Raw genomic sequence first — 22401 nt, forward strand, 5'->3', positions numbered from 1 at the left:
AAGACCTCAAGGCACTGGAAACAAAAAGGTCTGAATTATCCAAAGGTCAAATACTAGTCGAATGCAATGTCGAATACTAGTCGAATGTAGTCGAATACTAGTCGAATGCAATACTAGTCGAATGCAAAAAAAAAGATTCAAAACAATTTTGCAACCCTCAGCAAATTTAATTGGTGAAAAAATAGGCAACGGTCGTCTGCTTTTAAGAGAAAATCGCGCAGCAATGATGATTTTTCGCAATTCCATCAAGGCATACTCTAAGCCCACTGGTAGGATTGCCAAAGCAGAACTGCTCCAAAATAGTAAGGCCCTCCGCAGTCTCCTTCACAGATGCAACGCAGTAGCGGTGCAGCCTCCTTGCAAGTGATGGTGCCCATGTAAGGAGGCTTCACCACACAACGAGCAACTCGTGATAAGTGCACATTGTCAACACACAGGACCACGCACGCGGATGGAAGCAAGAGGAGCGCAAATTTGCGCCAGAATGGCGTGACGCCTTCTAAAAGGGGGAGAGAAAAAAAAAACAGTGACACGCCAATTAGCACGTGAACCAGCGTGCAGCTGGGCGCTGCAATCGTTGCAGGCTGACAGCGAAGTTCAGCATACGAAACTACAAGGCAATGGGGTGACTTTGATAAACAGGGCCCCCCTTTGGACTGTGAGTTAGCCAGACGGTTAGAGAGGCCGAATTTTCAGATCACGCAGCTCCAGAAACCCAATGTGCCTGACCTCGGTCGCCACTGTTTTGCACGCCGGAAGCGTAGGAGCAAGACAAAAAGTTTGAATTAACCGAATTTAAGCGGCTCTAAAATACATTGAAAATAAAGCCAACTCACCAAAATTGCGAAATTTGTTTGAGTTAACCAAAAGTACAAATTATCAGAATGTGAGTTATCACAAGTTACTGTAATGCATTGATAAAAATGTGCATCGCACATGCATCTCATAGAGTTGGCATGCTTTATTAATTTGTCATTGACAGCTCTGCCCAGCTGCTTTACAAAGCAGTATACACAGGACGAAGAAATTTTTTACACTTCTTTCCTGCATGCTCTTTTTCATTGATTTTCATGTTATCATCATGGCATAGCCCAGCCAAATTATTTGGGAGTGCAAAACAAGCCTACGCCAGCCTTCTGGATAATCCTTTCAAGAGTGTGCGAGATCTTATGCACACAGGGAATAACAATGGTGACATTCTCAGCAGCTTGCAAACACTGAACAGCTGCATGCGACTGAATAGCACACTTGCACATTGCAACAACACTATTGTGAGAACCATTACGTGTAAACGAATCCCACCCCTGGCCTCGCCCCAGGGCCCAAAAGAAGACTATCTTAATAGCAGCTGCTAGTTTCATGCTTTAACTTGCTTCATGTAACACTCTAAAATTAAAGTGCACACTGCTTTTAGTGACACCAACTTTTGTAGACTGTTTACTACAGTTACAGACAACTGCATGGTTCCATGCCGAAATGTTAATTCTTGGAGAAGCACTAAAGAGAATATTGTCACGTGGTGGCGACAGCAGTCGGCCAGCAAGAAGACAGCTTAACGTTCCAAATAAACTGTTTATTAGTTAAACCTGTGCCCTCGAATGAACTAACTCAAGAGCAGCGACAGAAGCAAGTGCACTGCCAAGTCGTTGCAAATCAGACTGGCTACCAATCTTGGCCACGCTGAATTTAATGGGTGACAACGAACCTTTGAGATAAGGTGTCTACAACAGCCACGATAACATCGAACATCATGGAAAGTTGCGCGAGGTTACCATCATTCCAGAGGAATCAGGTTGCCTCTGGCGTGACAAAAAAAAAATAGCAAGGTGCGTGCCGGCAGCTTTGAGCAAAGAACATGAAAAACAAGCATTACAAAGGTTCACAGCAATATCATACATTGTCCATTTGCTTCCATAAAAAGGAGTTTGGGAGTGTCTAGACCACACACATTTTGCATCACACACATTTTGCATCACACACATTCAGAGATTTTTTAATGAGAAAAGCACATTCAATGAAGCCATTCGTATTTTCTGTGCTCTTAGATTCACTGCTGACATCATCTATGGCACCAATAATAAAAAAAAAGCCTAATAGGTAAGTGTATAGGGCAGCATTAATATCACAGAACCTACCTGTTTGTCGTGCCTTCAACAAGTGTGTTTAGCTAACAGCATGTGCTGCTAAGCAAACATACCCAAGCAAAAACAAAAATTCGGCAGAGACTGCTTACATGTAAGAATGCGAAAGTATTAAAGTGCTGAGTCATGCTACACTGCAGAAGTAAAGTGCTGAGCCATGCATCATGCCTTCACTACTTGTAAAGTGTTGAGTCATGCTACATTGCAGAATTATTATGAGTCATGACTATGACTACACATAATAACTATGCATACTTCATGCAAACACTCCATACACCTTACATTATATCACTTGTAAAGTGCCAAGTAATGACATGTTGCAGACTGACTAACACTACAGTCATCACTTCACAGGTCATAGTATGTTACGTGCGTGTGACATCTACACCGACGTACAGCATCATACGAATTTCATGCCATGGACGGCGGTGGACAGCTTTTGTGGTAATGAGACATATATTGCTTTCGCATTTCATTGTTACGTCATGTGATCAGTGCATGCTAGTAGTGCCAGCATCACCAGGGGCTATCACTATTTTTGCGCACCATAGGTGAACAGAAGCTCTGGAGCCTGGCTGCATGTCCTCATAGTGTATATAGTCAGATACAACTTAAGTCTGCAGTGAAGCTCCGCCCACAGTTAGGACCGGCACACAGAATTCCTCCATGACAAAAAAGTAGTCTATTGTTAAAACTTCTCTTGTAACCTAAACAAGAAGCTATTCACGAGAAAGTTTATAAGGTCTAGAATTTTGATACCTGACTATTGGCTTTTAACGGAGCGGAAATGCTGCTTATGGCAGTGTTACATGAAATCATTTGGCTTGCTTCCAGCCAGTCTGAATTAAAAAAAAAACAGATGGCGGTAAACACAAGCCCCATGGAACAAGCTGAATATATTTGCTGTCAGTTTCAACATAAATTCACTACATGAATAGCATTGCCTGAGCTCTAGTTGCTCAATACTGGGCATAAGTAGTGGCATGCAAGAGTGACCATAGTGACAATTAGTACCAGGTTTCACCTATGCATTGTTTGTGACCGAAACTGTGCTGTATGTGAAAAAAAAAAATATTTACACTAACGCTCACTTTGGGCAGGGTTCATAAAAACGGCAACAGAGTATCCAAAGAAACACAATTCATGTTTCATGCAGTCTACAGTACCGCTCTATAACAAGAGGGCACTTCAGATTACTTTCTGGAAAATTTTTCAGAGTGTAAAAGCGTGAAAGGGACAACGATAAGCACAGATACAAATATGGCAGAAAAGATTATGACTCACAGTGAGTGTGTACTGGTTGCATCCGGGCACCACAGGCCAGGTAATGCCATCGCCAAGTGGGGTGAAGAACACCTGCTTGAGATTCTCGGCCACACCCAGGTTGTAGGGATAGATAAAGTCCTCCTCATTCTCACGTTCCCGCATCTGAGCCTTGGCCACGATCCAGTTCTCAATGGTTGTCTCATTGCGCACAATTATCTTGAGCTGCACAGATGAAACGCAATTAAGGCCATATCTCCCAAAGTTATGACAGTGAATGGTACAAACTGTATGCAGAAAGTGTGACTAATCACATCCCCACAAAGTGTTGTGCCATGCACATCTCTCATTTTGAGTACATTCTTTATTGCTTTCCTTACAGCACCTATCCAAACTGTTCACATTGAAAGATGGCGTGAAATAGCCCATTCTACGCGATCCAGGTTGCTTCTGGGTAAGTAATCCCATCCAGTATATTGAAAAAGAACTGTATTTCAGTTTCAGATTAATTTTTTTTTGTGAGCCGTATGAGGGAGTATGCTCAAACTTCCTGTGACATCTGCCACTGCAGAGCGATCACGATGATGTCCTTGTCTCGCATCGACCCTGATCAGTTATGGCAGTGTTCTCGCGATTCTGTAGTATCGACACGACTTTGCAAATGGAAGTGACAACTGTGTGTGAAAAGATGACCGTTCATCTTATTTTGATTCAGATAGAGATGACTGCTCCGCCCAGCCTCAACTATCAAAAGGCCACCCTCTGTAGCTTTTGTCTTCGCTGTTGCTGAGGAAATTACCTGCTTTCCGAGCCTTTCTGAAGGTAGCAGGCATGTTCTGAACAATTTCCGTGCCACCAACAGTGTAGCGGCTAGTTTCTTCCAAGATGGCCTGGGGTCATTTTTGCGACTGTACTGCCAAAAGTGTTTCACGCGAGCGGTTATTATTATTATTTTACTAATTGAAAAGTTTAGTGTGAAGTTGGTTTATGATTTATGAGGTTTAATGTCCCAAGGAGTTTAAGGCTATGAGGGATGCCACAGTAAAAAATTGAAACTGAAAATTGGTTTTTGAGGAAAGGAAATGGCACAGTAACTGTCTCATCTCCATGGGCACTCCAGCCACACCTTAAGGGAAGGGAGGAAGTGAAAGAAGAAAGAGAGAAAGAGGTGCCATAGTGGAGGGCCCTGGAATAATTTCGACCACCTCGGGATCTTTAATGTGCACAGACATCATACAGCACATGGGCGCCTTTGTGTTTCGCCTCCATCGAAACATGGCCGCTGCAGCCAGGTTCGAACCCAGGAACTCCGCCACAGTGGAGGGCTCCAGATAATTTCAACTACCTGGAGTTCTTTAACGCACACTGACATCACACAGCACACAGGCCTCTAAAATTTTGCCTCCATTGAAATGCGACCGCTGCGGCTGGGATTGAACCCGCGTCTTTCGGGTCAGCAGCTGAGCACCACAACTAACTGCCAAGCCATTGCGGTGACATTTTAGTGTGAAGAGTTCTGTAACTTTGAATACACATTTCTGGCATACTAACATATAAAACGTACATTCTATATTTCTTATACTATTTTCTGGCTGAATATATTATCTGTGACTTTCAGTGTGAGTGCAGTGCAGTAGAACTCCGCTATAGTAAACTTGGATACAGTGAAAACTCAGACATAGTAAAGTGAAACCTCAGTCCCATTTCACCTTATGTCTTTACTACATCAGTTGTTGGTGATGGCATGGCCGATGATGCTGCCTGGCAATTAATTGGCTCCTTGCTAAACAGTGTTTGTTTATAAAATAAATATTTAAAAATATCTTCAACTTTGCTCCGATTGCCCCTTTATGTGATGATTATTTATTTTCAGTTACCACATTTTATTACATGTTTTCAATTTCATTGAATAACCGCATCTGCACAAATATACTATGAATGTAAAGAGAGTTTGATTTTATGTGAATATCAAAGATTTGCGTGAACACAGAGTCATCTTCCACAGCCTCAGTGTTAAGAGGCAATAGTTAAGAAATGCGCGACACAGTCACGTGCGGCAAAACCTCCCATGCAGAGTCGCCGCTGTCGCACGCTTCGCATTTCCCTGTGCTGCAAATGTTTGCCCTTTTCTTCCCTTCCGTACTCTTCACTGCACTTTTACTATCTCTTCTTTCTCAGCAAGCTATGCGGCCTTTTTTCTACGTCCATGGCCAACTTTACCTTTATTCCACTGTGTGCGCCGCACGCTCTACCTCATGGCCTCAAGGATTTTTGAAAAGTTGGCTTCTTCTCGCAGCTCATGAGCTTGGTGATAAGGCCATTTCAAAGGGCACCATTGTATTATCTTTGGTATCCGCCGCAATGTCATAATTCTGCGGAAAGTACGTCACCACGGCCAGATTCCCTTCACTATAACCAGACTTTTATTAAAGATGTCTTTACTACACATAAACAAAAAAAATTGGTGGCGGTTTAGCAATGCTATGTGCGAAAGCACTGTTCTTTTAGGTTTACACCCCCGCCATGTACCTGAAAGCATAACAGGTGTCCACTGACCCAGGGAGCCAGTTATGTGCCTTTCCTTTCCTCAAAATCAACAGCCTAAACCTTCTGCTGGTCTTAAGAAAGGGGAAGGCACATAGCTGCCTCCTATAAGTGGGTGCCACTGCCTACTCGCAGCGCGACTGAAGTGGCCACTGCTGGCGTTCTTCACTGGTTTCTGCAGCGCGTCTCACACGCTTTCGTTCTCTGTTGTTGGCGGTGCTGATGTTCTTCCTCGGTTTCACTTGATCGGGCTTCATGAAAATTGGCTCCTGAAACCCGGGGAGTGCGGCCAGAAGTGTTTACGCACTAAGCTCAGCTAAGCGTGGTTTAGAGAAATTGTCCCGACGACGCAGATGGCTCTGGCTGGCCTGCTCTGTTCACAGCGAGAACTGCAACGCAAATGCCGCGAAAGCGGCACCGGCTCCTTTTTCTAGTAAACGGCGAGTCATGTGGTTCACGTGGTTAGTCACGTGGCCACAGCTGTCAAGGCAGCGGTCAGCACAGTGGCGACGAGTGACGTGTGGTATGTCACATGGCTGCCACACCTCCACTGCTCCTCCACTTCAAGGTCAATTTGTGGCACCGATGACCTTGGATAGACTAGGCCAGTAAAGCTTTCGCTTTAAAAACAACGTACAGTCGATTATGGAAGGCGAAATAGAACTGAAGTTTCAATTCACTATATGTTCGAGTTTACTATAGAGGGGTTCTACTAAACTAAGAAAACAAGCACTGGAAAGTCCAACACCATGAATATTTGATGCCACTACTTAAAAACCATAGTACTTTTTAAAACAAACACTTTAGCTCTCATGAGAAACAAAAGATCAGGAAAGCATTTTTTTTTTTTCACAAAGCCCCATTTTCTTTCGCTGTTTCAGAAAAGAATAAGTACCAGAAGCTTGGTAAAATATTCCAATGCTCATGCACAAAAGATCACAATACAAGCTGTTTGCTCTATCTAGACAGAAAATGTCAGCAAAAAGAAGGTTCTGATGATGATGATGATGATAGATTTTTATGGTGCAAGAGCATCTTCGGCCAAAGAGCGCCATGGCACAAGGTATTTTCCATTTCTCAAGGTTGGGTTGAAGACCCATTTTCCAAGCATTTCACCCCTTACTAGCCGAGCACCAGGCCAGGGGAAAGCTTGTACCCATTGTATCACCGGTGGGTACCTGTCGGCACTGGGGATCGAACCCCGCACTTCCCGCATGCGAGAAAAAGAAGGTCCTCTTAACAGTACTGAATGGCCACAACGCTCACTTTTTGCAGTATCAGCAGACATTTATAAGTGTTATTTGTCCTACTTGTACAACTCGCTGTGGCCAGGACACTGGCTGGACATACAGAGGAAGGAAGTGCCACTGTGAAAAAACGGCATAAGCTACAAAATCACAGTTCCTGTTTACAATATTAATACAAAATAATTTGAGCTAGAGGGCACTTTTACAACAGGTAGCTCACAGCAGTAAATTTTGTTCAGAAAATGAATGCAGCCTATAAACTAGGCTTACTCTGCAAAGGGCCCTTACCCTTAATGCAGAAAAATAGCAAAAAAACTTGAGCATGCATAAATCCCACCAAAAGTTTATTAAGCACAGTTCCAAAATCAAAGCTTGATATGCATGGCTCCAAAATAAGGTGCTCTCGGTAAGTGCCAGGTCAAATGTCCTGATAAACACTCTCATTTATGAGAGCATTTGATAACACTAAAGGATGGTACAGGCTGCCACTTGGCCACATACTGCAAGAAATCGATACCAGCATTGTTTTTTCTTTCCTCTTCCTTCTGTTAATCTTTCCTTCTTTCTGGTGTTTTCTCGATGCTAATGCAGCGCATTTTTTAAGAAGCTTGCATTAGCAGCTTCGAAAGCATTCAGTTCTTAGTGTGCATGCATGTTTGTCTTCCCTCCATGTCCAGTTTTCGTGTTGTTACCAAGTTCACAGCATCATGCGCCAACTGGCCCAAATTGTCACACTTTTCCCATACTAGTATGTCCTCATGCCTCTGTCTTGCGCAGTGCAGCAGCATGTCGCACTTTTTACTCCCTCTTTAGATGATGAGCATATTTTCTGCAGCTGCCCACAGTGAGCTCCAATCACACAGCTGCCAGTTCTTTCCCACCAACTCTCCGACTACCAGTTGTGCCAAGCAATGCTGGATATGCCAGCTGGTCTGATGTTCTGGTGCACTCGTTCAATTGGTGACATACACATGTGGACCCTTGACAGTATGGCATCAACAAGTCTTTTCTTACAAACCAAAAAGCACAGTGACTAATCCAAATGTATGGCTATCACTATGAAATCCCATAAAGCATTTCTTGTGTCTAACAATCTAAACCCATGCAAGTTGTTAGCTCTTGGCGGAGCGTATGCAATGCAAGGGAAGACCTTCAGATTTAAACACCCTTCTACCAATACATCAGTACACTGTAATCACCTGTATAAAAAAGAGGCTCCCAACAGCGATGATGACACCGATGGCCAAGCCCAGGCTCAGTACAGTGGCCAGGAAAGGGATGAAGCCTAAGTAGACTAGATTGTCCTCCTGACCTTGGCGCATGTAGTATTTCTGCAAACAGGGATGCAAAGTAAGAAGCACTTTCATGCAAGGTGGAGCTGCTGGAGGTTTAGTAACAATGAATGATCAGTAATAAACCACAAAGCAAGATAATATGGATCTCTTTTTAACTTCTTTTTTTCTGCTTTATCGACTGTATTTGCACTAATTCCCTCTATGTGCACTAATATGCACGAACAGAGATGTTGGCTGCTTTACAAAAACAAAAATTTATTATCACAATACCAACACAAGCTCACACTGTTCCCAGCAACCACAGCCAAAGTCTATATGTGAAGGTAACATCATCTTCAGCGTGCGTCATTAATGCTATCCCAGAGGCAACAATTTAGAAATGTGGGCGACACAACCAAGCATGGCAAAGGCTCCCATGCATTAACGCATCCAGCCTCTGTGCAGTGGCAGCCGCCACCGTCACCACTGTGCTGTCACCGTTTCTTGTTTTGTCCTGCCTCCCTACTTCACACAGCATTTTCACTGCTTGACCATTTCAACAGTCTGCGCCACCTTATAAGGGTGGAACTTTCTTTTTAACATTTATAGTCACTTCCTGTTTTTCCCATGTGCACTGTGCGCTTTGCCTCTGAAGTCCCGAAATTGTCAAAAAGTTTGCTTAACACAGCTCACAACCCTGGTGGCTGATGTTGTCTTTCTATATTGAAGAGGTGTAGGAAAAAAAGAATAAATAAAAATTTGCGCTCCATTTGCACCTTGTTTCTGAATATGAAGAGAGAAGAGTTCTGAAGCAGCTGATTTGAGAAAAATAACAAAAGAACTCATGTTCTATTCGTGCAAAAATTCCTAACTGGAGTCACATTACATCTGTTGTTAGTGGCTATTTATTAATAAAATAACAATAAAGGAAAAGATGATGTTAGCGGCAGCATCTGCAATCCGGAACCTGAGCACCTGAGCTGCGACTAGCGGGAATACAAGGACAGGGAGAGGGAAAGAAAGGGGGGAGCGTTAGTAAGAAAGGATAGGGGTAGGTGGCAATATACACTATGTACAAATAAATAACATGGAAATAAATGCATCTGCCTGCTTGGTTCTATGAATAAATTTGTTACAAAATACCCTTTTTCACTCCTATTAAATCTTTTAGAACTCCTATTAAATCGAGACAATTCTGAGACCCAGAAAGGTTTAAAAAAAACTGTTGGTTTTACTGCACAAACCAAGAGCTCATATACTTGACAGTGAGTGAGGTCCACGAATTCGAATTATTTCCTGTAGCGCATTCAAAACCTCACTCTCAGTTAAACACTGGACCAAAGAATGCACAGTAATGCGGTGCAAATTACTGATAAATCTAGAAAGACCGCAATTAAGCACTTAAAAGCAGTTTTTTTCTTTGCACATACATTCGTTTTGGACAGTGATGGCAGCGCCATCAAGGCAGGTGCGCAAAACGCATGCATACCGAGTACTAACAGTAGGTGGCAAATGGCTAGAAAGTGAAATGGGGCATGGTTGCATTCCGTCAATTATCTTTCTCGTCACGCATCGAAAGAAGAAAGCAAGGTCATGCCTGTGTACATTAGGCAGTAGCATTCTCACATATTCACTATTTATTTGTAGCACCATGTAGCAGGTTTAATGCAATGGTGCAGGTTGGCACAACTGGTGCAGCATTCCTACCATTGCACTTACTACCACTACCCTTTCCTTGTGGGTCATTTTTAGAATTTGAAAAATGAGCTTCACCAATTTTCGCTAACAATTTGGCAAAGCTCTCTTTCAGGAGGTGCTGTGAGGTAGCTAAAGAAAGCCCTTCATTTTTTAAAAGGAATTAAGTAGTCAAAAGCTGAGCATGTTGTATGCCTGCCTTATCTTACTGCAGTCCATAGGGCATGCGTTTTCAGCCTCAAACTCAATAAAAAGTGCCGATGCATCATACAAGCAATCAATAAACGGTCACTGACACTGAGCGCAACAAAGGGGTATCAAAAAATAAACCAAACAAGTTCAATGTTGAGAATCAATGCACAGATTTATACCGTAAGAAAAAGAGTGAGGCACTACAAAATTTTGTAATTGAGTACAGAAATTAAGTTGCCAGTCTGCATACTGTGAGGTGGTTTTGGGCTGAAAATCTCAACAGTAATCCCTTATTAACAATGAAGCTACTCTATTTGAAATATTTCTCTCATATTATTGTACCAGCCACTGACTGAACAGACTGCACAGAATAGCTGCAACTAATGCACCTGACTGTAAGTAAGGTCATCAGAATACAACTATGTTATCTGCATTAAAGTAGCAAGGTACTTTATCTAGAGTTATTAGCAGTAAACTAAGAAAACTGCACTTACACTAACTTTTCTTATACAACTCAAAATATGGAGCACTTCAAATCCATTCATATAGTAATGAGCCTGAGTTTCCATTAACTCTCTTACTCAGCCATTTAGCCTTACACCACAGCAGCAGAGTATGAATTTTGGGAAAAGCAGACAGTCCCTCACCCTGTGGTAGGCTTTGGACAGGCCCATAACCAACAGCACTGTGGCATGTAAGCTGCCGCAGACAGCAAAGAATAAGAAAAGCGTGAAGTTGGCATGGTTACGGTGCCCGCAACATGTGTTGATCCAAGGACAGTGATGGTCCATCTTGAGCACGCACCTGAAAACCAGACCAAGTCATGCAAACCTCAATGCACTGAGCAACAAAGCAAAAGTGGAAAACTAAACCTTTGTCAACAAGCTGCATCTGAACAAAAATGCATTGTTAGGTCAGTTGGTACATGTTACTACTATAAAACCTAACAGCCAAGCAGAAGGCACGCCACACTATGCACAGTTGACAGCGCCCATCCCACCTACTGTGTACTTTGCAATAGGTCATCAGCATATGCCATTATATTCCATAGCAGCTGCAAATCAAAAACAATGATGATGGCTTTTTTATCTCCAACATCCACTTGAATGACAATTAACCTCATTCAGTAATCAAAACCATAAACATGGCCAAGAGGTACCCCTTAATACCACTGTCCTTCAGTACTACATAACAGAAGAAGACAGCCTTTTCAGTGGTCACTAAGCTACCATAGGTATCTGAAGCACGAGCGACAACCATAATCTGTTTCACATAATGCTCACTGAAACATTATCAGCCAACTGGTGCAATAACTACATTTGTTTTGAGTGGGAAATGGGACAACTCAGATAGAGTAAAACAAGCAAAATTACTGCACGACATTTTTGCAACCTATAAAAATCCTCAGGAAGCATCGTCTCGATGGTAACAAAAGGAAGTAGATCAAGATCGGTCCGAGTAGTGTGGCTTCATACGTACAACATGGACGACGACGACTTGTTGCTGGCGTCGGTAGGATGTCGATAATCCGTCTGGCACCACCTGATGCATTACGTCGGTTAAACGTCTCAGCACAACATGGGGCCCGAAGTATCGCCGTAATAGTTTTTCGGAGAGTGCACGGCGGCGAATAGGCGGCCAGACCCGCACTTTGTCACCAGGTTCACACATACCATGTCTGTGGCGAAGATGGTAGCATCGTGCATCATACTCCTGCTGAGTTCCGATGCGCACACGCGCTAGTTGGCGAGCTTCTTTTGAGCGCTGTGCGAATTCCTCGACGTCCTGACCGACATCGTCGCCATCGGCACTCGGCAGCAACATGGCATCCAGCATAGTTGTCACTGGTCGCCCATGAAGAAGGCTGAAAGGCATCATGCGAGTGGTGTCTTGTCGTGCCGTATTGTAGGCGAACGTGACGTAGGGAAGAATTTTGTTGAAATTCTTGCGACTGACTGAAAAAGTTTATTTTAAAAATATGTACAGGGAGCGAGTGGAGCGGTCCTTAAGGGGCCGTTCCTTACAAACACTAGGTGGGCTGCTCATTACAGGAGCCAATTGGCTGTAGCTGCTGCTCGGGCATGCCCGACCAGGGCCTTTTGGCTCGCCAGGTCAGAGCAGCCGAGCAGGGCCGCCTCCCAGTCCTCCCGAGTAGGGTTGGGGATAGGTGGAAGGTGCGGGGTTGATTGGCATGCCCACACCATGCACTAAATGTCCGAAGACTTTTCCCTACAGTGCGGGCACTCCCGTGCACACAGGGTCGAAATGTTTGATGACCGCTGGGCACAGCAGTGTTTTAGTACAAAGGCGAAGGAGTAAGCGTTCCTCCGCCTTCGTGAGACCCTTGCAGGGCTTAGGAAAGATTGCATGGCTGAATTGGTAATATTGGATTTCTTTGAAGGTAAAAGCCAATTCTTGTGGTCCACGTCTAAACTAAAGCATGCCTGCGATGGTCTTATTGCGGCGTCCCGTCAAACCATTGGTTTGAGGGGATAGGCCGTCGTTTTACGATGACTGGTACTGCTGAGGCGGAGAACGGTTTCCAAAAGCTCGGCCGTAAATGCAGTTCCTCGATCAGTTATAATGAGTGCTGGAGCATCACGCCTGAGGACAATGTTCTCAACAAAGAACTAGCTGCTTCGGCAGCGGTACCCCTGGGCAGAGCCTTTGTCCCCGCGTAGTGAGTTAGATAATCGGTGGTGACAATTGTCGATTTATTCCCGGCAGTAGACGTCAGAAATGGTCCCAGGAGGTCAATGCCAATTTGCTTGAAAGGTGTCTTTGGCACTTGAGGAAGGTGGAGTAGGCCGGCTGGTTTTTCAGGGGGTGACTTACGGCATTGGCAGTCTACACACATCGATACATAGTGCTTCACTGTCACCGGCAGTTTCGGCCAGTAGTATCTGCGCTGTACTCTAGCCAACGTGCGGGTGTAGCCTAGGTGGCCGGCAGTTGGCTCGTCGTGGCACACTTGCAAGACTTCCGTGCGGAGAGCTGTTGTGACGATGAATAGATGACTGTTCCCCCCAGGATGGAAGTTCTTGTAAATTACGTCGTTGCGAGAAAGACTGAAGAGAGGCTGCGTGCGAAAATCTTAGGCCCAACCGTATTCGCTTCTCCAAGAAATCAATAAGAGGGAGCAATTCCTGGTCCTCTCTCTGCCGCTGGGAAAGAGTTGCGTCATCTATGACTCCTAAAAAGGCAGTGTCTTCATCGGTCATGGTGGAAGGTTCGACCAGTGCTCGCGAAAGGCAGTCAGCATCCATATGCTTCTTTCCAGATTCGTAAATAACCGTCATGTCGAACTCTTGTAACCGAAGGCTCCAACACGCGAGTCTCCCTGAACGGTCCTCTTTAAGTTCGTCAGCCAACAGAGAGAGTGATGGTCGCTAACGGCTTGAAAGGGGCGAGCGCACAAGTAAGGGCGGAACTTCATAACCACCCATACATAACCACCCATACCACTGCAAGGCATTCTTTTTCTGTTGTCGAGTGGTTCGCTTCTGCTTTAGACAGAGTCCTGCTGACATAAACAATTACATTTACCACACCATACTGGTGCTGCACCAATACAGCACCTAAACCCACATTGCTCGCATCAGTATGAAGCAGGGTAGGGGCGTCGTCATCAAAGTGCGCCAGGACAGGTGGCATCTGTAGATGTCTCCGGAGCTCATTAAAAGCTTGGTGCTCTCGTTCACCCCAGCGAAAGACAGCGTCGTCGTGTGTCAGTGAAATTAATGGCCAGGCAATTCGTGAGAAGCCAGCAATAAATCGACGATAATAGGCGCAAAGCCCCAGGAAGCGCCGCAACGTCTTTTTGTCCGTAGGCGTTGGGAACTTGCCGACTGCGGAGAGCTTTTTGGAATCAGGCCGGACACTTTCTTGGCTAACGACGTGTCCTAAGAATTGCAGCTCCTCGTAACCGAAGTGGCACTTCTCGGGTTTTAGTGTGAGGGCCGCAGATCGTATGGCCTGAAACACAGCTAGCAAATGGCATAGATGCATTTCGTAGCCGATCAAGGGAATCATCGATGCGAGGGAGAGGGTACACGTCTTTTTTGGCCACTTGGTTGACCTTGCAGTAGTCAATGCAAAATAGTAAGCTGCTGTCCTTTTATTTACCAAGTACCACGGGGGACACCCCAGGGACTCTGTGAAGGCTGGATAACGTTGTCTCTAAGCATTTCGGCCACCTGGTGCTAAAAGGCTTCACGTTCTTTCAGAGCCACACGGTAAGGATTTTGTAAAATCGGGTGAATCGCGTCATCCATGACAATTCGATGTTTGGTCAAAGGCATTTGGCCGATCCGCGATTCTGAAGCAAAACAGTCTCAAAAGTGATTTATGAGATCCAAAAGGCGTTCCTGTTCTGAAGACAATTTTGGGCTCACATCGACGATGGCTGCGGGTGCCTTGCTCACTGATCCTTCCTGTTGCAGCACAAAACAGTCCTACCCACTTGGGAGGCTGTCGAAAAAGGCCACAGTTGTGCCTTTCGGAATTTGCCGACGCTCGTTGCTGAAGTTTATCAGCAGCGCTTCGGTGTGCCCATTGGTTAAATTGACTAGCCCTCAAGGTATAGAAACACCTCAGCTGAATATCAGGGTGACTGCCCGTTCGGCGACACCATCGCCGGTATGCGTTACGTCGCACTTCACTTCAACAAGAGAGCATTATCGCGGAGGTAACGTCACCGTCTCAGTGGTGATGCATAAGGGCATCAGTGGCAGTTCCGCATAACTAAGTTCTCCATGATTTTTGGTGAAGGCAACGACGTTGTCCCGAAAGCCATTACAGCCCCATGAAGGTGCAGAAAGTCCATGCCCAAGATGAGGTCTTTGCAGCAGTCAGAGAGAATAACGAAGCTGCCAACGAACACTGAGTTTCCTATTCCTATTGGGGCAGTGCACTTCCCACTCGGTGCCAGTAGCTGACCCCCCTGCACTTCTTATTACTGGCCCAATCCATTTGGTTTTTACTTTGCTCAGCGTGTCAGCCAGTTTATGGCTAATAATCGAAAAATCAGCCCCGGTATCCACCAGAGCTTGTACTTCCAGCCCGTCAATGCAAACGGCGAGGTCAGCGCTAACAACGTCGTCTGGATTGCTTGTCTCTTTCAATATTTGCGGCGGAAGTGCGGCAAGGTCGGCGCTATCAGTTTCGCCGTCGGGGCTGCTCATCTGGTGCGGCATTTTCGGTGGTAATATAGGCGGTATTTTTGGTGTTAGTGCGGCAATGTCAATGGGAACAGCGGTGTGAGAATCACAGGTTGCGGTCAGCAATTGCGGCGAAAGTGAGGGCTTTGAAACTTTTCGACTGGTTGCAACCTCCCCTCACGAGGTTGCGGCTGTTGGTTTCCCCGGCGAGGGCTTGGGGTCCGCCGCCCGCTAACGTCAGCATCGCTACGACGCGTCAGCGAAGAATAACGCTGTAGAGATAGGGAGCAGCGGCGGAAGCCCAGTGAGTCGGCTTCCCTGCTGAGCGGAGGAGGGTCCTCGATTTGGGCAGGGCCAGCATCGAAATGCCGGCGAGCAGAAGCAGGCAGAAAGGCCTGCCCCTTTTAGTGGTAGCAACAGTACCGATATACATGGCCAGGTTGTCCGCAGTAGAAGCAGAGTGGTTGGCTGTCATAAGAGCGCCACATGTCAGTTCGGCGTGGTTGAGAGTGGCCGGGAGGTGCCCACTGAGGCCCCTGGAAGAATCGAGTCTGCTGATGGCTCAGTGGGCTCAGTAGGTCGTGGTCTGGCGGCGGGTGACGAAGAACTGCTGCATAGCTCGCGGGTTGCGGCTCGTAGTAAAGTGCAGGAATGACGGCAACGTTGCTGTCGGGTTGTGGCGCGTGGTACGGTTCAGACCAGGCTGCCGCGTTGTCAACTGGGTGAGACTTGTGGTATGGCGTAGACGGTGACAGGGCGTACCGGAGTTCTTTCCTCACAGCTGCTGCGATGGCCTCTAGCAATAATTCGCTGCAGCTCCTCAAGGACAATTTCTCGATTGAGTTCTCGAAGAGTGGTCCTATCGGTTGCAGTGAACGCCGCCGCAGTCGTCGGAAAACCGTTGAAGGGTCAGCTGCACTGGCGGCACCGTTTTTGGAGGGCTCGCTCTATAGCTGTAGCGTCCTTCACGAACTCACTCGCGGCTTGAGGTGGGTTGCGCACCAAGCGGCAAACATCTGCTCTTTGACACCACGCATGAGATGCCACAGCTTCCTTTGCTCACTCATATCAGGGTCGGCACGGCGAAAAAGGCGAGCCATGTCTTCTGCAAACATAGCTACGCTTTCATTCGGCTTCTGGACGCGCACTTCAAGCAAGTGCAACGCATTCTCTTTTCGATCAGTACTCGCAAAAGTGTCCACCAGCTGGCGGTGGAAGTCATTCCATGTGAACAACCTGACCTCGTGGCTTCCAAGCCAAGTTCTAGCATTATGCCGAATGGCAAAATAAACGTTGCAAAGCTTCTAGTCCGTTCTCCACTGGTTGAACATGGCCACTCGTTCAGACTGGTCGAGCCAGTCTTTCACACCTTCAAACGCGTTCCCGCGGAAGCACCCTGGCACCTTGGTGTTATGAAGAGTCACCGGCGTAGGGGTGGAAGGTGCCATGGCTTGGGAGACCTGGCAAACTGACGTTTGAAGAGTCGCCCGGCAGACGGTTGTACTCCGGGGCAAGGCCTAGAGGGCGGCGGCTAGGCTAGCGCGATGGACAGGCATATCGATGTCCGGGACCTGTTGTGAACTGCCGGAAGGAGTCCTATGCATACCCAGCACCTCCACCAGTGTCACAACTCGGTAGAACCCCAAGGAGGGCTTAAAGATAAAAATGGTTTACTGGTCAACCAGAAAGAGTCCTGCGTTTCAGCTTCTTTCTCTTCCAGCCTCGCACTCGTAGACCCAGTCGTCATCTTTGGCGTCTTCTTGTATGCGGTAATATGGTATGTAAACAATCTCTGCTTTACTTCATTATCTCTCTACTTCCTGTCATTTCTTCCCCAGTTTATCACTTTACACTATTCATTTTTTATTTTATTCACCACTTGCTCTTCAGGCGCCCAACTTGAATGAGGCAGTTTCTGAAACCAAGCCCATCATCCTCTTTTTCCTTCTTTTTCAGGTAAAACCACCACCACCTACAGAAATAGGCCAAGAGCACAGAAAATATACTGTTTCTTTGTATTCTGCTGCACGTTCCTCAGCTAATGGCCATAGCTTTCAACCTCTAGTCTGGTACTAGCTTTGCAGCTATTTAAAACCTAAACCTACGGAGGAAATGGAGAGGTTCAACAAAGGCCTTGCTTCACAGGATTGGCTCTCATCAAAAATAAGACAGTTTGCTGTGATTTCCCAAAAGCACGGGGTTACCTAGAAATGACAAGGCATTGGTAGCCTTTCCTAACAATGGCTTACACGAATTCAGATAATGGAAACTTTTAACTCAAAAACTTTGGCTCATTGGTAAGACTTAACTGTAACAGAATGAGGGAAAATTCACACTCGAGCAAACGAATGAACAGATGACTACAAATTTGCAATAATGCTTTACTGAGACGTAAAAAGGTATGAATATTGTATTTACTAGCATAATGAACCTGAAGGCACGGGGGGGGCATTCATTACATGGGGCAAAATATTTTTAAAATCTGGAGCAGTAAAAATGGAACAAAAAGTAGTCTGGTGGAATAAATACTTCATAGCACAATGCACTTTCAGAATAAAACAACACTTGCGCTTCTGCACAGTTTCCGTGCTCCAGAAAATAGCCAACCACTCAGCTCTTTTCTTTGTATAACAGTCAGTTCTGTATATAACGATATATACGACGTCTGTTTCCTTTGCTGCATACAAGCAGCATTTTGGGTGCATGGGCCTCGTCAGGCCGAGCATATCTGCCTCTTGCCCCTGTATCATAGACCTTGTCATCTGAATAAGTGGATATCTATCTATCTATTTTGACCGACAAGTATAACTCACGTAGTTGCCCATAATGCTGTCCAAAGAGAGCCAACTAAAGTTTGTTCTAGAACAACTCTCAGCATTGAGCGCGAAGCCCAAAAGCAAGAAGCTGCTACAATCCTTAATGTGGCAGATAAACCAGAGAAATCCTTCATGACCAGGTGTGGTTTCTATTGGTCCTCAGATTCTTCGCAGACATTTTTATCAGCTATTCGTACTGTAAAATGAAGTACAGCAGTGTTGACATTCGACGGATGGTGATTTATAATATTAAGTAGTTCTTTCAGAATTCAGTAAAGGGTGCCTGCTAGCATTCACTATAATCGGCAGGAGACAGAGTCAAAATAATAGAGTGCATGCATTACACGAGGAAAAAAATTGTACTTTGTGACAGCCAAAGTTGGTGCTATATTACATGAGCACATTCATCATGTGAGTAAACATGGCAGTTTCGCTCTTGTGCTGAGCCATTTTCTCTACCACATTTGCACTTTACTGAAATAACAATATTTTCAAGAAAACAGCAAAGTGGACAAAAAAATTTGGTTGGATGCTCTTGATGAAGCCGTGATGAAGTCAAGATCTGATAAAACTGAATATAGCTACCATGCTCTTGATACATTTTATGGGACTACCTACAATCAGAAAACATCATGGACAAAATTAGCAATAGGAAGCCTCTCTCTCTTTGAACCTTTGAGGCTGGCTTGAGCCACAACTTCAGCAAGCCAGTTAATTTTAGTCCAATGCATAAAACAAGTACTGCAACAACTATAAAAACTAAAAGTACAGAACAAAGGCCCTGAACACAGGATCTACCGCAATGCCTATATTTTTCAACCACATTTTTTATGCCTCCTCCGGCATCAAGAGCACTAATGCCACACTCATACAGTTTCACTTCCTCCAACTGTTGGCACTTCTAGAACCTCTCGTTGCAGCTTTCCTGAGTGCTTGCAAATAATTGGCATGTTACACAGCAAGGGGTAACACCTAGATGATGTTCCCTGTTAGTTATTAACAAAGGAACTGGCATGCTCTCTTAATCTGTCATTAAAACTGACCCGCTTGTTCAATACAGGCCTTCACACAACTGTGTGCAATTTTGTAGACCATGACTTTGCCACACCAACTCCTCATTGCCTCCACCTCCTTTCAAGACAGTGGTATGAGAGGGTTATAGGTGGACCTGCAACTTGGTGTGGAATCGCTCCTGGAGGCACGAGTTCAGAAAAAAGTGGAAGGGAGAAATCAAGTGCAGGGAAACAGCAAAAGATAAATATTGTTTTTTTTTTATTATTGTTATTTCCACTGTTGTGCATTTATGTAATATTCTTTCGGGAGAGAAGATCGCTTTTGGACCGCTTGTAGGATGCCCTAATATGCAGTATTTCCTGAAATCGAAACAGTGTTTTAGGGTCACTTAAAAATTCTAGCTATATTATGGCTGACCCTGGCAGACTTGGCATTATAGGCATTCTGGTCACCTTGTTAAGCTCACAGAAAAACATGGGGCATGTGCAGTATGCAGCATCGCTGGCTTGTTATGGGAGTCTGCACTGAAAACAATGTCAGTACTGACTCAATAAGAGCAGAGAAGTGGGGTAGTGGGAAGTGGTTCGCAGTCTAATGAACTTCAAGGAGGTTGGAAAGTGAAGGGGCAAGCTATACATCAGTGCAATTGCAATCTCTCTTCAGACGCATAAGCAATCCTTTTTCTCCCCCAACCTTACTGAAAGCAAAGAATTTTTTTTACCTTGCACAGCACAGGAACTTAATGCTCCTGAGAAGCAGAGCATGCAAATATGCTCTATGCATACTCTTACCCACTGACCTTCCCCTCACTTCCAGAATGTGATTTTCTGATACTAAACTGTTAAAGAAGTATGGACACCAAACATACGCTTGCTTGTTTTCTTCTTTGTAATGATGAGTTAAACATTAGTTAGTACATATGAAACACCTTGTGGTATTCCCCTATGGCTGATAAAACATTTATACCTGAATTTCTTTTCTGATGCTGTTTCAGTTTCAACAATCAAATGATGGCTGTGACGTCAAAGGTGGCTTTAGGTGACGTGAGGAATGAAAAAACATCAATATAATCACTGACACATCGTTATGATTCGTAACGCTTAAGCCAGCCTGCTTCAAAAGCCGGAATGATAACAAACTCGGTATCACCAATCATACTGAAGTTTTTTTCATGCCACATGTGACCAAACGACACTTTTGACGTCACAGCCATCATCTGGCAGATGGAACCTAAACAGCATGAGAGAAGAAATTAAATTATAAATTAGCTTGCAGACAAATACCACATGGTGATCCTTGTATTGTAATGTCTTATGAAACATTAGAGAGAACATCCAATTAAAATTAGGTATGTATACTTCATTAACACTTGACAATAAGAACTTTTATAGCCTCATCACTTTTTTATGTACCAATACCTACAAAGAAAGTTAATGTAGGTAAATGAACTTTGCACCTGAAGTAGATAGTAACACATTCAGACAGTATGGCTCGCAGCATTAAATACAAAGGCCCCATTCAATGACAATGAAGGTTGGCAAACAGATGTGGCAACTCCTCTTTGATGGGAACTCCTCCAGAGATATTTCAAATCCCTCACCATTATTTCACACCCTCACTTCTGCAAAAACTAATTACTTGTTGATAAGTGTGAATTAAAACAATGGATACGTACGAGCAGAAGGCTACATATAGTGGACCTAATTATCCCTGGTACATGTTATTAACAACTATGACACACAGGCACAGGTGGCATAACGTTTTCTTAAGAGCCGAGTTCATTAATTCATTTCACACACTGCAGAAACACGGACAGAACACACAGCTGCATCGGAAGAATTAGAAAGGACAAAGAAGTGTCTTTCAGAGTACCAGTCATAATAGCTACTTTCTTAGCTACTCCATCAATGGTTTAGATTCTTTCTGGAGTCTTGGGATATTTTACGTCCTCCACAGCGTTTCCACTTGGTAACAATGCTTCCACAGCCATGGAGAAGGCTAATGATGACACGAGGATGAATAGCATGAGAATCTATGAATCTCATGCATGATGAAAGACCGCAGCTCAGATCATCAGGGTCATGTACAAATGCCTATTCTGTGTACAATGTCTACTCTTATCTGTTAAACTACTGCCCTAAAAAATTCTTTCAAAACCATTTGAACAATTTACAAGCCAGGCTTTTCTATTAGAATGTAAGGCTCTGTCTGGTGCACATAAACACTTTGCAATTTTAAAATACTAATGTCTATACTGCTGCGCTGCAACCACACCAAACTCCCGATCTTCCCAAATACACTACATTTTACATGGAAGGACATTCCTGTCCACAACACATACGATTTGGTGCCAGTAGATGCTTTAGATAAGCTCCTTCTAACAGAAGCTGAAACAAACTACAATACAATGGTTCATAGTCCTATCTGTGTGCCTAATCCCCATGACAAAATATAAGTGGGGCCATAAACTTTACCAGATAATTAACTGATGCAACTAAAACCACATTGAAAATGCCAACCTTTCACATTTACGGCAGTGATGTGACCGCGGTGTCTTGAATCCATCACAGTTGGCGCAATACTGCAGGAACTGCTCATCATCTGGCTGCTCCTGCAAGCAAGTGCAAAGAAACCAACTTTTTATTTTGTGAATGTGTGATGACATGGCATGCACCTTCATTGGTACAGAATCATTAACATGTCAAGGGACATCCCCTTAATATGGCACAAGACACATGAGAAGGTAGGCCAGCCAGCATCAGGCATACCAACATGCCAAGCAACTTTCTAAGGTTCGACACTCTCTAGCCTTATGCATTTGTCGTGAGCGGCCTCTGCAGCTCCTGCTTAACACTCCAAAAAGCGCACCATGCTAATTACACAGCAGCCAAAGCAATTCCAAGGCTACCTCTAGGCTATGTAGTACAGCGGTTGTCAATATTCTAGAGCCGAATTGGGGTTTGCTTCAGTGGGGCTCTTGCGATATCCGTGGACGGCCGGATTTTCGGAGGAGTGAGGGCGAGAGTTCCTCTCGCCTTCACAAGATATGGAACGCT

At 44.7% G+C, this 22401-nt stretch overlaps 1 protein-coding gene across 1 annotated transcript in view; it reads right to left on the reverse strand.

The window, feature by feature from the left end:
- LOC144114702 (palmitoyltransferase ZDHHC6-like) overlaps positions 1–22401 on the reverse strand; it is a 35864-nt gene that overhangs the window by 12450 nt on the left and 1013 nt on the right. The window contains exons 2-5 of the mRNA XM_077648602.1: positions 21865–21956; positions 11004–11160; positions 8395–8526; positions 3426–3629 (exon numbers count right to left, since the gene is read on the reverse strand). Of these exons, the coding sequence (XP_077504728.1) occupies positions 3426–3629; positions 8395–8526; positions 11004–11160; positions 21865–21956 (585 nt within the window). The remainder of the gene's footprint in view (positions 1–3425; positions 3630–8394; positions 8527–11003; positions 11161–21864; positions 21957–22401) is intronic.

This window comes from Amblyomma americanum, chromosome 1, assembly GCF_052857255.1.
Source record: "Amblyomma americanum isolate KBUSLIRL-KWMA chromosome 1, ASM5285725v1, whole genome shotgun sequence".
In the NCBI taxonomy this organism is placed as follows: domain Eukaryota; kingdom Metazoa; phylum Arthropoda; class Arachnida; order Ixodida; family Ixodidae; genus Amblyomma; species Amblyomma americanum.